Source organism: Balaenoptera ricei, chromosome 3 (assembly GCF_028023285.1).
Source record: "Balaenoptera ricei isolate mBalRic1 chromosome 3, mBalRic1.hap2, whole genome shotgun sequence".
Lineage (NCBI taxonomy): Eukaryota > Metazoa > Chordata > Mammalia > Artiodactyla > Balaenopteridae > Balaenoptera > Balaenoptera ricei.
In genome coordinates this window covers 62,223,694-62,241,357 of record NC_082641.1, presented here as the reverse complement: position 1 = coordinate 62,241,357, position 17,664 = coordinate 62,223,694, and the positions used below count along the sequence as shown (strand labels likewise).

The following is a 17,664-nucleotide window of genomic DNA, read 5'->3' as shown; positions in this document are numbered from 1 at the left end:
TACCTCACCTCTTTTTAGATAATGTATCTTACAACCCCAGGGACAGCACTGAGACTCCATTGTTTTTACATATATTTAATATATTCTTCTTGACCTGTAGGGGTTTTTGTTGTTGTTGTCTTCTTCCTTCTTGGCATGGACAGGACTTCTAGGCAGACTTGAAGGTTGCCCTAAAATAGTCCATTATCACTATGTAAGTTTCACTGATAAACAAATTTCTTAAAGACCTTAAGGAGAAATCTGCATTTCACTTGACTTAGGATAATTTAATTCCTCAGTTAATTTTCTTTAGGTAATATATTAGCAAAATTTGCTTGTCTGAATAACCTTCTTACCATCTACTGTAAACTAAAAGAATTGGGGCAAAAGACTATTTTTTGTTTTGTTTGTTTTATATAATATAATAGGCATTTGTTGAAAAGTCGAATCAGTTGAGGTATTTAGTATGTGTAGAATAGATGAATAAGATATTCATCAGCCTATAGAAAGTTTCTGCCCATAAGGAGCTCACAGCCTAATGGAGGGAGGCAATAATAAACAAGTGTACTACAGTCTTCCTGTATATTGACCACTTACTCAATTGCCAGCTGTCTGCTCTCATGCAGAACTAGACTACCTATTTTTGAATGTTAATGTTGTCTTGAATAAATTACCCAATCTCCCTGTGCTTCAGATTCCTCATTTGTAAAATGAAGGTAATAGTAGGCTGTACTAATCTTGAGAAACTTAAGTGAAATAATCTGGTCACAGAAAGACAAATACTGAATGTTTCTACTTGTATGACGTATTAAAATAGTCAAATTCATAGAATCCAAGGACAGAAAGGTACTTGCCAGGGGCTAGAAGAAAAGGGAAATGGGCAGCTACTAATCAGCAGGCATCAATTTTAGTTAAGGGAGGTGAATAAGCTCTGGAGATCTACTGTACAACACTGTACCTGTAGTCAATGGTAATGTATCATATGGTTAAAAATTTGTTAAGAGGGTAGATCTCATGTTAAGTGTTCTTACCAAAATAAAATTAAAATGTTTAGAAATAGTAGGCTATACTTCTTAGAGTGAGGACCATTAAGTTCTGTTGAGGACAAGGAGAAAGCTTGGAAAGGCCCAGAACATAAGATCACTTTGTACTTGTGGTGGAGTACCACTGCAGTGCTGAGGTCTTTGAAAACCAGGAGGTAGCATAAAGGAAAAGTAGGGTGGAATTACCCAAAGGGGATGAGAAGGCACCTGGGTAGGGTAGAATAACACCCTCCCCCTCCAACCCAACGCCTAAGATTTCCAGGTCCTGATGCCTGGAACCTGTGAATATGTTACCTAATGTGGCAACGGGAACTTTACAGATGTGATTAAGATTCTTGAGATGCAAACAATAAATGCTGGAGAGGGTGTGGAGAAAAGGGAACCATCTTGCACTGTTGGTGGGAATGTAAATTGATACAGCCACTATGGAGAACAGTATGGAGGTTCCTTAAAAAACTAAAAATAGAACTACCATATGACCTAGCAATCCCACTACTGGGCATATACCCTGAGAAAACCATAATTCAAAAAAAGTCGTGTACCACAATGTTCATTGTAGCACTATTTACGATAGCCAGGACATGGAAGCAACCTAAGTGTCCATCGACAGATGAATGGATAAAGAAGATGTGGTATATATATACAATGGAATATTACTCAGCCATAAAAAGAAACGAAATGGAATTATTTGTAGTGAGGTGGATGGACCTAGAGTCTGTTATACAGAGTGAAGTAAGTCAGAAAGAGAAAAACAAATACCGTATGCTAACACATATATATGGAATCTTAAAAAAAAAAAAAAAGGTTCTGACGAACTTAGGGGCAGGACAGGAATAAAGACGCAGACATAGAGAATGGACTTGAGGACACAGAGAGGGGGAAGGGTAAGCTGGGACAAAGTGAGAGAGTGGCATGGACATATATACACTACCAAATGTAAAACAGATAGCTAGTGGGAAGCAGCTGCATGGCACAGGGAGATCAGCTCCGTGCTTTGTGACCACCTGGAGGGGTGGGATAGGGAGATGCAAGAGGGAGGGGATATGGGGATATATGTATACATATAGCTGATTCACTTTGTTATGCAGCAGAAACTAACAAGTTAGAAAAAAAAAATTCTTGAGATGGAGAGATTATTCATCCAATAATCTTGGACCCAATGTAACCAAGAAAGTCAGATGTCAAAAGCAGAGGCTAGAATGATGTCTTTGCTGGCAGGGGGCCTTGAGCCAAGGAATGTGGGTAGCCTCTAAAATTTTGAAAAGGCAAAGAACAGATTTCCCCTTAGAACCTCTGTGGAGAACTTAGTCCTGTTAACACCTTGATTTTAGCTCCACAAGACTCGTGTTAACTTCTGGCTCCAGAACTGTAAAATGATAAATTTGTGTTGCTTTAAGCCACTAAGTTTGTGGTAATCTATAACAACAACAATAGGAAACTAAAGTGCCACCAAAGGGTAAATAATGCCAAATTTATTTCAACTATAGCCAACCCTGCCTCTACATGTGGATTATTAAAATTATACAACTTTTTTTTTTTTTTTTACTTAGGCTAGTTTTGCAATAATATATTTTAAAAAGATAAATTTTTTACTATGGATTCTTCAAAACCATACTTAACCATACTTTACTTTGCATGGTAATTGCTTACATAACCACTTAATGTTTCCTAGCAGAGTGTAAGTTTGATGAGGGCAGAGTCTCATTCTGATTTGTTTCTGTTTTCCTCATAGCTCCAAGAGGTGGTCTTTATAAAAGTAATACCTGCTCATAGTAACATAGAACATTAGAGATAAAATGGTACATTCTGGTTCTGAGTTTGAATTCTTCAGTGCATTTCTCTTTCTTCATCTTTAAGATGATAATAAGATATCTACCATATGTTATTATGAGACTTAAAGAGAAATATATCATTTTGTAAACTGAAACATTATGAAATATTAATGTATCATTTCCAGGGAGAAAGAGGTGTGTGTGTGTGTGTGTGTGTGTATATACACACATATATATAATATGAAATACATATGTTTAATAATAATTAGAATGATAAAAAATTTTGCTTATATTCTTAAACGGAGCTAGATAAGAAAATATATTTCAGAGAAAAAGAGTAACAGAACACAAGTCATGGTATATTTCCAGAATAATATTAAAATAAACCTATGTGTTTGCCAGGGGAATCTCTAATATCCATGAATCTCAGTTAATAAAAATGCCAGAATAATAAGTAAAGGCAGTGTTGGTGTATTTCTTTGGCATCAGTAACGTTAGTAATCATTTATATAAGATTCATTCCATTAGGTCAGGTGCTCTTACTAGTTTATGACATTTCTCTACCGGTGCCACTAAAATCGTAACTCTGGACCAGTTATTAGCCTGTGATAACTCAATCTCAGAATCCCAATTTGAGGATCTGCTTCCTAGAGCCACTCCTAGTACGAATTACTATATTAGTTAAGGCCCTGGCAAGAAACAGATGATACACTTAAAAGGGACAATTGAAGAGAATTTAATGAAGGAACTATTTATTTATAAATTGTGGGTGGGATTAAGGGAAACCAACAAGATATACTGTAACACCCTGGGGCTCGCAGGGTAGCAACGGTGGGAAGCCTTTACCATATGTAGAATTGAAGGGAAGTGGTTTGAGGAGTCGGGACACTTAACAGACCCTGAAGGAGAGAGCCACTCATAGGAACTGAAACCTTCAATAGAGGAATACTAGCACTGCCAGGGAGGTCTGGCAGGAGAGGGATCCAGGATAATAAATATTCTCTCCTGCCCCCTGATTTCTTGCTGGTGCTTCCTATTGGCTAAACATACCTGTAAGTGAGGGACAAAGGAATCTGGCTGATACAGTCCACAGAAGTCAGCCTCTCAGGGCCAAGAAATGCAGAGTTGGGCCAAGAAATGCAGAGAGTGGATTCATGCATCAAATGGAAACGGTTTAGCTCACAAGCCCACTCTTTCTGGCTTGAAGTCCATGCTATTTCTATAGTAACACCTTTCCTACTACTAATAATACGTGCTACTCACTTTTCTAGACATACCACTTAAAGAATTTTTTTAAAGTTTGCTATTTTCTTTAGAATTGAAAAAATGTTATGTAGATTCTAAGTATTTGATTACCACTATATAACTGCTAGGAATCAAAGAACAGTATTTGAGAGCTGTGATTAAAAGCCAAAGACAGTTGAACATTATGGTGATTGCGTAATCTAACCTCACTTTGCTTTTCTGAATTAAAGAAGCAGAGGTTAGAAAGGGATATCAGAAGCTAGGAGACAACAACAGAAGTTAGAAATTAAAGTATACTCTCCTACTTTAGATGAAGGTTCACCCCCCCAAATTTAGATGTACACTCATGGTTATAGTTTTCACCTAGTCATTTAAGACATGTAGAATGTTTTGCTAATTTAAATTTACATTTTACCAAGAATAATGAGTTTGAATTGAATTATACATATTTAATATGCATAATGTGAATTTTTTTCAGAAATAGTTGTTGCTGAAAGTGTGGTTGTTATTAAGAAATTACTGCAAATGCAACCCGTACAACATGGTGAAATTATTAAACATATGGCCAAACTCTTGGACAGTATCACTGTGAGTACCAATTAAGAGATCTTTGTTTTTAGTACCAATTCAGCCGAATTTTATTCAGTAAATTATAGTTTTATTAAAATAAACAGATATACTGAAGTATAATGGTGAAGAGAGCTGAACTCTCCTTGTTCTAAGATTCCACACTGTTGTGGAAGGGAATCACAAATCTGAAAAAAGGGAAGGATACAATAAATACTGCAGTATTGGCTTGGAATTGGAGGTATCAATGTGAACTTCATGGGTTTTTATATAGAGAGCTAGATGTATTGGAGTGTATATGCATGTATGTGTGTGTCTATACACATTTGTATGTACACATATGAATTCGTACATGAGTATACAAACATCTGTTTCCTAATGCTGTCCTTTAAGAGGGCCTACATGCAATAATAACCCCAGTACCACTGAGCACACCTAGTGCCCAGATCTTGTTTGTTTGTTTTTTTAATTGAGGTATAATTTCATACCATAAAATTCACCCTTTTAAGTATGTAACTCAGTGGTTTTTGGTATATTCACAAGGTTGTGCAACCATGACCACTCTGTAATTCCAGAACATTTTCATCATCCCTAAAATCAAGTTCCTAACGTGAAACTCCTGATCCTCCCGTTACTGCAGCCCCTGACAACCACTAATCTACTTTCTGTCGCTGTGGATTTGCTTATTGTGGACATTGCATACAAATGGAATCATATAATAAGTGGCCTTTTGTGTCTGGCTTTCTTCACTTAGAGTGTTTTCAAGGTTCATGCATGTTGTAGAATGTAGTACTGCATCCCCTTTTATGGTAGACTTTGGTTTTTAAATTCCATTCAGCGTTTAAAGGAACCAGGGCTCTTTAGAGAAATGGCTGATTTCTGAGCTAGGGCAAGGAAAGAAGAAGATAATCTTGGAACATCTTGTTGGGCCATAAAAACAAGACAGTGCTCACAGAATGGTAGAGACGTGTCAGAAAGATACAAGAGCCAGCTTAAAGGAACCCCCTACTGGCTAATTTGAGCAACAAAATAAATGATAGTAAAAGGATTATAACCTATTCAATAGGGTAAGAATCTCTGAATCCACACTTGAATGGATGAATTAATGAATGAGTAAGGAGAAAGGGAAGTTCTTCCTTACAATGCAAAACAACTAATAATTGTAGAAGAACAAAGGATGGAATTAGAATAGCCATCACAACAATAATTGATTCACATGAGAATCATTAACAAATGCTGGAAACTAGGGGGTGAAAATTTTAGTAACAGGATATTTGCACAGTTTTAAGGTATAAATAACCTCATAAGTTATTCTTAACTTAAAAGAGCAAATTATTGACTTTTGACTTTACAACGGAGAAGCCTAGCAGACACTACCTGAACCAAATGAACATAGTTATCATTGCCAGAAATGGGATTATGTACCTTCTGATAAGATACACCGAACAGAACTCAGCATCAAGTCTGTTGAATTCCTGCCAAAAGTGAATAACTTGAATCTAATCATGAGACAAAACCAAATGAGGGTATTCTACAAAATAATTGTCTTACAGTCTTTAAATATGCTAATATCATAAAATGGAAAGAAAAACTCAGGAACTTTTGCAGGTTAAAAGAGATTAGAAGGATATGACAACTCTGTGTAACATAATTTTGGATTTTCTTTTGCTATAAAGGATTTTATAGGGATAATTGGAAAAATCTCAATAAAATCTTTAGAATAGTTAATAGTATTGGTTCACTGTTCAGTTTCCTGGTTTTTAAATAATTCTACTGTGTTTATTATATAAGAGCATTCATTTTATTAGGAAGTTTATACTGAAGTATTTCAGAGTATTAGGGCATATCTACAACTTTGAGTGATTTGGAAACCAAAATGTGTTTGTATATGTAGAAAGCTAGAGCAAATGTAGTAAAATGTTAACATTTGGGAAATGTGGGTGAAGGGTATTCAGAAATTCTTTTTATTCTTCTTGCAAGTTTTCTATACATCTGAAGTTGTTTAAAAATTACATTAAATTGAAAAATAAATATTAATTTTTACTCTGTCACATTACATGTCCTTACATTAAAATCGCTATACTTCACTTTGCCCATCACTTTGCCCACCAGTATAAAATGGTGAGGGTAAAAGAACCTATGTTATTGAAAGTACTGTGTTAGTTAAGTAATGTAAAGCTCTTAGAACATTGCCTGGTGCACAGCACCGCATGTTAGCTGTTATTGTTATTTGTGTCCTATTTCATTCTCTTCTTCCTTTAGAACTAAAGTTTTTGGAAGAATTACCTGAAAAGAATTTTATTTCCTTACCTTCAACTCGTCAACCCATCACAGTCTGATTTTGACTGTCCACCACTCCACTACTGCTTTTGCAAGGTTATTGACTATCTCCTTTTATTAAATCCAGTGGATAATTTGCTGTCCACATCTTTCTTGATCTTTCATTAGCATTTGATTTCACTGACCACTGCTTCACTTTTGAGACATTCTCTCCATTGCTTCTGTCTGGTTTTTCTTCAAACTCTTCTCCACTGTGTTTGTCTTTTACTCTGCCTGTCCCTTGAATGTTGGTTAGTTTGACAGCTAATGTTCTATAACTAGAGGGGTTGTGGTTTAAGGAGGGGGCAGTATATTACAGTCAGCCCTCATATTCATAAGTTTTGCATCCACAGATTCAACCAACCGGGGATGGAAATTTTGATCCAGGTTGGTTGAATCTGCATATGCAAAACCTGCAACTGTATGTTTTTTGGGAAAAAAATCTGCGTGTAAGTGGACTCATGCAGCTCAAACCCATGTTGTGCAAGGGTCACCCTTCTTCCTTGTTTGAAGATGGGGTAATCTATGCTCAGAGTCTGTTCAGAGGGATCATATTTGTATAGTTAAAGGTAATAGATGGCTGGGTTTGGAGCCTACTAGTCAGGACCAATTTTTAATCTCTCTAGTGGCAAAGTTTTCTTTCCTTCAGAGTGTTATTAAAGCTCGCAGGGCAGTTACACATTTATCTTAAAGCTAAGAATAATACTCACGGGGTCACTTAGCATCTGATCTTCTACCACATTCTCACCACTGTTCTTTGTCTTCATATCTACTGTTATTGTTGATTAATCATCAAAGTCAGGACTTATTACAAAGACTGTGTATGAGAGGTTAAGAGAGTGGATTTGAAAACCAGATGAGTTGTGTTCAAGTTTAGTCTCTGCCTTTTACTAGCTTTGTGATCTTAAGCAATACTTGACTTCTCCCTGCTCCAGTTTTCTTCTCTGTAAAATGAGAACCGTAGTACTAATAACTATAGATCTGTTGTGAGGAATAAATGAGTCAACATATTTGAAACACTTAAAACCTCTGTTTAAGTTTTTGAGGGAGACAGACTTAATGATAAGGTTTGAATTTAGTAAGCATCCTCGTTGCTTCATTTCTATTTTACTAATTTATTTAACATAACTCCTCTAGTGCTAATCATATGCTAGGTACTATTCTAAGCACCTTAAAAATATAAATCATTAATTTTAATAACAACTCTGAAAGGTAGGTTCTATTCTATATATTTTACATAAAAGAAAACTGAGGCACAGAGAGGTTAAGTAACTTGCCTAAGGTCACATAGCTAGTAGGTCTGCTTTCTTAACCAATACATCATGATATATCTGTTTTCCATTTCTAGTCTCTCTTTTCTGTATCCAATTTACTTGCCTACTCACTGACCTGGCCAGGACTTTATTGTTGTTTCCTTTTGATTCCCCTAAATCATTGAGAAATTAGGCATTAGATTGGTCCATATTTGCCCATATGTGGAATAAATGTTTGACATCATTTGTCAGTGATCTGTTGATGGGAGATAAGAGGGTAAAACCTTTTCCTCAAGTCTACTGAGATAGACATCCAGCATCCCTGTGTACCAAGCATCAAATTTCAGTAGTATTTTTAGTCATTGTAACAATCACAAATACTCCTACAGGTATTTAGATACCTTTTAGACAAGTGTTACATCATCTAGTAAGAACCACTTTTCTAAGCAAGAACTAATGAACCACAGCAGTGAACTCTAGATTGGGGAAATCAAAGAATAGAGATACACAAATATATGTATATATTTATACACATAATTAAAATGTATAAAGATAGACTAGGAATGTCTAACAAAAGTGCTGAGAACTCTTGAAAAAGAAGGGCCATAATCATAATATAAGGGAAATTCTAATAATCTGGAACTAAAAATATTGAACAATCTTAGAAAATCTAGGGGTAGGATGGGATTGGGACGGAATAAATGTGTTTTGAAGGTCTCATGGGAGGAAGAGAAGGGAGAGAAGTGAAATTATTTTCGTATTCTCATCTTGTGTTTAAAAAGTAGTAAGGTGCCCCCCCACCTCCTGGCACACCGGCCTGTCTCCTCTCCCCAGCTCCGATGGGCGGGCGGGCTGCCTGAGGAAGGGGGAGGGTAGGGCTGGGCCGGCCGGCGAGCAGACGACAATGTGGAGCTTCTGCACGGCCCCCAGCTGCACGCGGAAGAGCACTCAGTCGGACCTGGCCTTTTTCAGGTTCCCATGGGATCCAGCCAGATGCCAGAAGTTAGTGGAGAATTGTAGGAGAGCCGACTTAGAAGTTAAAACGCCTGATCAACTAATTTAACATTACCGATTGTGTGCCAAACACTTTGAGACTTATATGATCCATAGAACTAGTCCTTATAGGGCAGTTCTTCGAGATAATGCAATACCAACAATATGTGATCTTACCAACCATTTGAATAATCCACACAGACACAGAAAAACCAAATAAAAGAATTGAGTGAAGATGAAATCAGGACACTGAAACAGAAGAAAATTGATGAAACTTCTGAACAGGAACCAAAACATAAGGAAATAACAGCAATGCTCAGAACCCCAGTGCAGAAGAAGGGGGTGCAGAGTAGGAGGAAGACATTTTACCTTTATCCCTTGAAGAGAAGGAAAACAGAGAATACTTAAAATCTTTATTTGAAATTTTAATTCTTATGGGGAAACAGAACATACCTCTGTATGGACATGAAGCTGATGAAATCCCAGGAGGTCTCTTTACTCCTGATAACCTTCAAGCACTGCTGGAGTGCCGGATCAGTTCTGAGAAAGCGCTTTGAGACAACGTCAATGAACACATTGTTCTGTTCAAAAACACAGCAGAAACAGATGCTAGAGATCTGTGAGAGCTGCATTCGGGAAGAAACCCTCAGGGAAGTGAGACACTCACTTCTTTTCCATCATCATGGACGATGTGGTGGACATAGCAGGGGAGGAGCACCTGCCTGTGTTGGTGAGCTTTGTTGACGAAGCTCTCAACCTGAGGGAGGAATTTGTGGGCTTCCTGCCTTATGAAGCCGATGCAGAAATTTTGGCTGTGAAATTTCACACTACGATAACTGAGAAGTGGGGATTAAACATGGAGTACTGTCATGGCCAGGCTTACATTGTGTCCAGTGGATTTTCTTCCAAAGTGAAAGTTGTTGCTTCTAGACTTTTAGAGAAATACCCCCAAGCTATCTACACACTCTGCTCTTCCTGTGCCTTAAATACGTGGTTGGCAAAATCAGTGCCTGTTATGGGAGTATCTGTCGCATTAGGAACAATTGAGGAAATTTGTTCTTTTTTTCCATCAATCACCACAACTGCTTTTAGAGCTTGACAATGTAATTTCTGTCCTCTTTCAGAACAGTGAAGAAAGGGGCAAAGAACTGAAGGAAATTTGCCATTCTCAGTGGACAGACAGGCATGATGCGTTTGGAATCTTAGTGGACCTCCTACAAGCACTTGCTTTGTGTTTAGATGGTATAATTAGTGACACAAATGTTAGATGGAATAACTGTATAGCTGGCCAAGCATTTGTACTCTGTAGTGCGGTGACAGATTTTGATTTCATCGTTACCATTGTTGTTCTTAAAAATGTTCTATCTTTTACAAGAGCCTTTGGGAAAAATCTTCAGGGGCAAATCTCTGATGCCTTCTTTGCAGCCAGTAGTTTGACTGCCGTGCTGCATTCACTAAATGAAGTGATGGAAAATATCGAAGTTTATCATGAATTTTAGTTTGAGGAAGCCACAAATTTGGCAACCAAACTTGATATTCAGATGAAACTCCCAGGGAAATTTCGCAGAGCCCAGCACAGTAACCTGAAATCTCAGCTAACCTCTGTGAGTTACTATAAAGAAACTCTTAAGTATTCCAACAGTGGAACACATTATTCAGGAACTGAAAGATATATTCTCAGAAAAGCACCTCAAAGCTCTTAAATGCTTACCTCTGGTACCCTCTGTCATGGGACAGCTTAAATTCAATACATCAGAGGAGGGGCTTCCCTGGTGGCACAGTGGTTGAGAATCTGCCTGCCAATGCAGGGGACACAGGTTCGAGTCCTGGTCTGGGAAGATCCCACATGCCGCGGAGCAACTAGGCCCGTGAGCCACAATTGCTGAGCCTGCGCGTCTGGAGCCTGTGCTCCGCAGCAAGAGAGGCCACGATGATGAGAGGCCCGCGCAACGCGATGAAGAGTGGCCCCCACTTGCCGCAACTGGAGAAAGCCCTCGCACAGAAACGAAGACCCAACACAGCCATAAATAAATAAATAAATAAATAAATAAATAAATAAATAAAAATTAAAAAAAAAAAATACATCAGAGGAGCATCATGCTGACAGGTACAGAAGTGACTTACCTAATCCTGAGCTGCTGAGCTGCATTGTTGGAGAATCAAGTGGAAACACAGAGGGAAAGATATAGAACTTCCATCCACTATTTATGAAGCCCTTCATCTGCCAGACATCAAGTTTTTCCCTAATGTTTATGCATTGCTGAAGGTCCTATGTATTCTTCCTGTGACGAAGGTTGAGAATGAATGCTATGAAAATGGGCGAAATCGTCTCAAAGCATACCTGAGGAACACTTTGACAGACCAAATGTCAAGTAACTTGGCTTTGCTTAACATAAATTTTGATATAAAGCACGATTTGGATTTAATGGTGGATACATATATCAAACTCTATACAAGTAAGTCAGAGCTCCCTACAGATAATTCAGAAACCATTGAAAATACCTAAGAGACTTTTAAAATAGGCTTTCTCTTATATTTGATATTTGAAAAAAATCTGTCAGAAATTTGAAAATATCTTACAGAAAAGTTGTAAAGTGTACGTAGGCCACTTAATCACTGAATATCTTGATCTGTAGGCCTCCCATTGAGTACATTAGTCATTGATAATCTGCCTGTTTAAATGGCCCGTTTGAAGTCCCATGCTTTGGAGACCTAACTGTTCTTCCAGAAGATAGCATTGAAAGTACCACATTACACTCTGTGTGATCTCTGCTAATGGCACTTTGGAATTGTATTAGTTAAGTCATTTTAGACATAACATTTATCGCTGTGGATCCAGTTGTCAGGGATTGAGTTATCAGTTCTTTGAAGAAATAAATTTTGAGGAGGTATGGGAGGAAAGAATACATTTTATAAAACGTTACAACGAAGCTCATGACTGATCTTTGAATAGTAGGAGTTTTAAGTATGCTCTTAAAAATCTGTAAGGGACAGTTAAGAAAATTATCAGACTGTAAGAAAAATAGGTGAGCTCACCAAACAAGAATTTCAGTGTAGATTTTGTCTTTATCAAATGAAGTTAAAGGAACAAGTTAAAGTTTGAATGGAAGAGCCTCCCATTGTTGTTCCACATCTGGTTGTTGCTGTTTACATTCCTTTATTGAGCCTACATCTTCATAAGCTTTTTGAACACTTCTGTTTCATGGTCAAGACAGGATCAGAGGCCATGGATACTGACAACTGATTTGTTTGTTTTCTTGGGTTTTTTCCAAGACTGTATCTACTGCCTCATCTTGATTTACAAGCAAAACCTAGAAAAACTACAAAAATAAGTGTGTTGTAGTTTATCTAGGAATAATACAGAAAATATTGCTGTTGTTTTTGGTGAAGAAATCAATTTTGTATAGTTTATTTCAACCTAAATAAAATGTGAATTTTGTTTAAAAAAATATAAGGTGAAAATAGCTTATCTTGGGGTGAAAACAGTGGATTTTGATAGGGAAAATAGTTAATTCCTTGTTTATAAAGAATGATGGAGAAATGTTTGTCTGGTTATGAGAAAGAAATAGGAATGTGGAGTTCTGTATTCCCCATCATCTTGTGCAGAATTTAGTTAAAACTTGTGCTTTTAAGCTTGTTCTGCTCTTGTTAGAAAGGAAGAGGCAAAAGCAAGAGAGCGTTAGGGCTTTCAGGTGAATGCAGCTGCTTATACGTGAAACCTGTGGCAGTATATAAGACCCATATCAAGCAAACCACAGACTTTCTTGGAAGAAGAATTTGTTGTATTTGATTATGTCCCTGTGTGGGGCTCAGGAAAATGTTTGATTGCATCGACTTTCTCTACGGCAGTTGTTGGAATATTAGCCAAGTACATACTTTCTTATGAATCTATGTAGCACAGCTTGTTTTTCTGTTTTTGTCAGATAGATGATAACTATTAGTGGAATACAAAATATGGTGGGAATTCCAAATTCACAAAAGGAAAAAAAGAAAACCAAAATGTAAAGTAAATAATAAATTTTTAAAAATTAAAATGGAAGAGTTAAAATCAAGAAGTAAGATGGAAGAGTAAACATCAAATATATCCTATTTTGAATATGAATGGATTGCATTCTCTCATTAGAAGACAGACTTTCAAATTGGAATGAAAAACAAAAGCCAGATAGAGGCCATTTATAATTAAAACACCATAATCAAAGTGATAAAGGTTGAAAATAAGAAATAGGGAAAGAGACATTAAGTGAATATCAACAAGAATTTAAAATTAAAGACTTTTAACAGGATAAAATGGAACATTATAAAATGAAAAAAAGGCCCAATTTACAAAGAAATTAAGAAACATAAACCTATGTGCACAAAAAATATGGCAACCAAATAAATATGTAAGTGAAAAATCTATTGGAAATGCAAGGAGAAATAGATAAAATACAGTTTTGGTGGGTGACTTTAATATGCTTGTCTCGAATTAGATATACCTCATAGATTTTTTAGGTAAGATGTAGATGTAAGGACATAGAGAAATTAAATAACAGAATCAATACTTGATATAGTAAATATAGCTAAAATCTTATATCTCTTGAGCAGATAATACCCACTTTTATGGATGTATCCATAGAACATTTACAAAAAATCATTTACTTAGACATAAAGTAAACTTAAAGCTTTTATATTTTTTAACCTTAAGCAATAACATAAGAATTAAATATTTTAAAATGGTACCAGAGCAGTTGTGAAGCAAGAAATACACTTTTAAATTAAGGTTTAAAGAAAAAAATACAGGCTTTCCTAAAAGCACAGAAAAAGAAAATACTTTATTTCAAAATGTGTGAGGCATGGCTAAAGCTGTAACTGTCACCATTTTTAAAGTAAAGAGACCAAAAATAAAAGAATTTGATATTTGTCCTGAGACATTTGAAAAATAACAGTGAAAGAAAGCATAGAAACCTAAGAGGGATCAGAGATGACTGTGTAAAATGGAATACCAGATAAAGATAGTTGAAATTGATAAATACATCTTAAATGTGGTCCTTTGGAAAGATAATAAAGTAGAAAATCCCTCCTGATTCTGATAAGGTGGAGAGAAAGCAAAAGTAGACAAATTGGGACTATGATATAGAAGAGATTAAAATAATTATAAGGAAAACTATATGCAATTCTATAGCAAAAAACCCCCGAACTTTTGGAGAATGAAAAGGTGATGAGTTTTTACTGTTAACATACCTCAGGAAGCTGAAGTGCTTGAAGTGGGACAAGGAAGAAAGAAGCAAGACGGTTTGTGATGCAGAACCCTAAAAGTGGCCGGAGATTGGCGGCACAAGTTACTCCAGAAGAATGTGGTGAGGGTTGTAGCCAACAACAGCTTCAAATCAGAAGTGAATCCCCAGAATCTCTGCTCCAGTCAAGAGACCTATTCACAGAACAGTGGCCATGTGGAAAAGAAAGTGGGCTTTATTCATCTGACCAAGCACTTCAGGACCTTTAAATGTGGGCACGTGATTCTAACATTAAGCCTGAGAGCCTTAAATGAGACCTCTTTCTTACTGAATGAATCTCTGCCTATTTGACCTAAATCCTAGACCCCTTGGATTTTAGAAAGAGCCAATCTGACCAGTGTCAGAGGACAAGAGGACACTATTGAGCATGTTTTCCCTCAGTACCTAAGCCACTTTATCAGGGCGAAATCCTGGGCTCATGTACCCTCTGGGAGGAGGAAGAACCGAGGTGACAGCTAGACCTCTTCCCACCGTGACCACCTTACTTATCCATAAAACCAGAGGTAAAAGGAAGTGCGAAAATGCCCCATGTGCATAAGTGTGGGAATAGGCAAGAAGATGGCCTAGATCTGCCCTGAAAAAAAGGCTCGCTCTGGGGAAGCTGCAGGAGGCCTCAAGGGAGCCGTTGCACAGTGTGGCAAAAGAATAGGTGCAAAGGAATAAACTTTCATTTGATTAATGAGTAAAGGAAACTCATTGATGTGAAATTGTTTGTCTCCATGATATATGTGATCAGTCAGGAACCAGAACCAGTCTTCTTGCCTTGCTGGCCAGTATTCTTCCTAGAATATAGCGCACTCATTGTCTCTGCCCAGTGCCCATGGCGAACTCTGGATCTAGACTTGGAGTTCCAGTCCTAGTTGCATCACTGACAAGCTGTGAGATGTTGGGCAAGTTTCTTATTTCCTTTGTGCCCCAGTTTCCTCATATATCAAGTGGGGAGAATGGTAGAGTCTACTTCATAGGGCTTTTGTGATAACTGACTGAGAAAACAGGTAAGGTACTTAAAAACAATGCCGGTAAAACATGGTGGGAGCTCATTCGATGTTAGCTATGTAATTTTTTAAAAAAGAGAACACAGATTTTATTGTATTCAAGACTTTGATTCCATTTGTTATTTAGTAAGTGGCATAGTTGAAAATCTGAAAACTAAAATTTAAATTAATTCTATATTTAAAATTCATTTATAGTGAATAATTTATGTTGATAGGGCAGTCAACTGTCCTGAGTGTGAATATTTTATCCTTTGGAGTATCCTTCATCTGTAGTAAATACTGCTTTGGGAGCAAAGTTCTTCCAGAATAAAATGCACACTACCTGAGGATTGTTCTAAAAGGATTTCACATTATCTTTAATGGGACAGGTGAGGGTTTCACATTATAAAAGAAGAGTTAAAAGATGTTATTTGGTAGACTACTGAGCGATACTGAAGTAGTGCCTTATGTACTCCATGCCCCGTGCCCAGGTACCTCATGAGCGCCTGCCATTTCACAAGTTAACTACACTTGCCCTGCCATCCCCACTTAATCCACACTTAGGTTTTCATGCATATTGAGTCCACATGCAGAATATTGGGTCTGATGTGCTGTTTGCATGCAGTTTGTTTAGATGTCTACTGATTTTGCCTTTGACAAATTTAAATAAATAAAATCGATGTTTTTGCGGGATTTACTTTACACTCTTGCATTGTGCAGTGAGCTGGTATTGTAACACAATAGCTTTTAAATTGAACTGCTTACAGAGTGATCTGTAAAATCTTTCTAGATGTCTTTCTATAACTGTTGTGGTCAGCTAGGAAACATTATTTGTTTTTGTAGGCAAGTTAATGGGTTAAAATGGCAGTGGAAACTGCCTTCTGGTAGAAGGTTTAAAAAGTGCACTTAACCACTTGCTCAGGGCATTTAGAATAAAGAATCAGGCAAAGTCATTTACAATCCAGTTTGTCTTCGAAAATATTGAAAAAAAAAGGTTCATAATGAACGTATTATATGCATACATGTGTGTTATTAGTTTGGCCTTAGTTCCGTGTTCCTATTTGTTCTGTTTGAAAACACCGTGGAGGACAAAAAGTGACTAATTTTCTTACTTGCTCTTTCTTCAGTTGCTTCAAATCTTTGAAGATAGTGGCCATGGATTCATAGTATCAGTGGTGTACAAATAAGAGTCTTATAACTTAATTGGGAGAGAAAGGCAGGGCTGAAATTTGAAAATCTTATTCTGATTCCAGCCAAATGCACAAAAGCATTGAGTTTGTCAGTTTTCTAAGCTTTTTAATGTCATTATGGAAAGATTCGTATTAGTATATTTATAGTGATATTATTTCCTGTTGTGAAGAAGTTTTCTATGTTTTTGTGTGTGTGTGTGTGTGTTTTTATTTATTTGGTTGTGTCGGGTCTTAGTTGCGGCAGGCGGGCTCCTTAGTTGCCATTTTCTATGTTTTTGAAATAGAAATTTTATTACTTAGTTCTAGACTCTCTGAATATGATCCTGGCCCCGCCTCCCCACCCCCACCTAGAGATTTTCATTGTGAGCCTTAGAACTTACTGATTTTTAATTTTTTAAAGAGTTATATTTTAAATGTATGCATTATGAATGTTTAGAGTATTTAAATATTATTATTTTAATTTTGATATATTAATGAATAGGAATATAAACAATCTCTTAGACCTTTTTGGGGTTGTCTTTTTAATTGCAAAGAAGTAAATAAATAAATAAGTGTATAACCAGAGGAAAATTACTTAAAGTGGGGTAAGAGATGTGATATGTCATAGAATTCTAATTTTATACTGGTAATATATAATAAAATATTTAAGAAAAATAAATCTAGCATAACTGAAGTCTGAAGTTGCCCATATATTCTTATTTAGACGTACCTTTCATTATGGCAGGCAACTTGAATTGCTTCATACTGGAAAATTTAATGTACCACTCAATTATTGTTCTTTAGCCCAATTTAAAATAATAGATTGGGAGTAAAGTCCTAATGCAGTGTAACCTTCGGAACATTAGAAATAGCCTCTTTCTTTCCAGAAATCAGTATACAGTAAGGATATCAGTTTTATCATACTACGTGAATAGATCTGTAATAGCATTTAGTATTTTACTCAATACTTACACTTAGTACTTACACTTATTATGTAAGTATACTGATTTCTTCTCTCTTACTAAACTTATTCTAATGTTAATTTAAAGATGATACTGTTATCACATTATTTTGAAA

The 17,664-nt window shown here is 36.5% G+C and overlaps 1 protein-coding gene and 1 pseudogene across 1 annotated transcript in view; both read left to right on the top strand.

Moving 5' to 3' along the window:
- AP3B1 (adaptor related protein complex 3 subunit beta 1) overlaps positions 1 to 17,664 on the top strand; it is a 268,218-nt gene that overhangs the window by 127,987 nt on the left and 122,567 nt on the right. Inside the window, exon 14 of the mRNA XM_059916615.1 lies at positions 4,518 to 4,627. Within this exon, the coding sequence (XP_059772598.1) occupies positions 4,518 to 4,627 (110 nt within the window). The remainder of the gene's footprint in view (positions 1 to 4,517; positions 4,628 to 17,664) is intronic.
- Positions 9,083 to 11,677, top strand: LOC132363677 (52 kDa repressor of the inhibitor of the protein kinase-like; annotated as a pseudogene).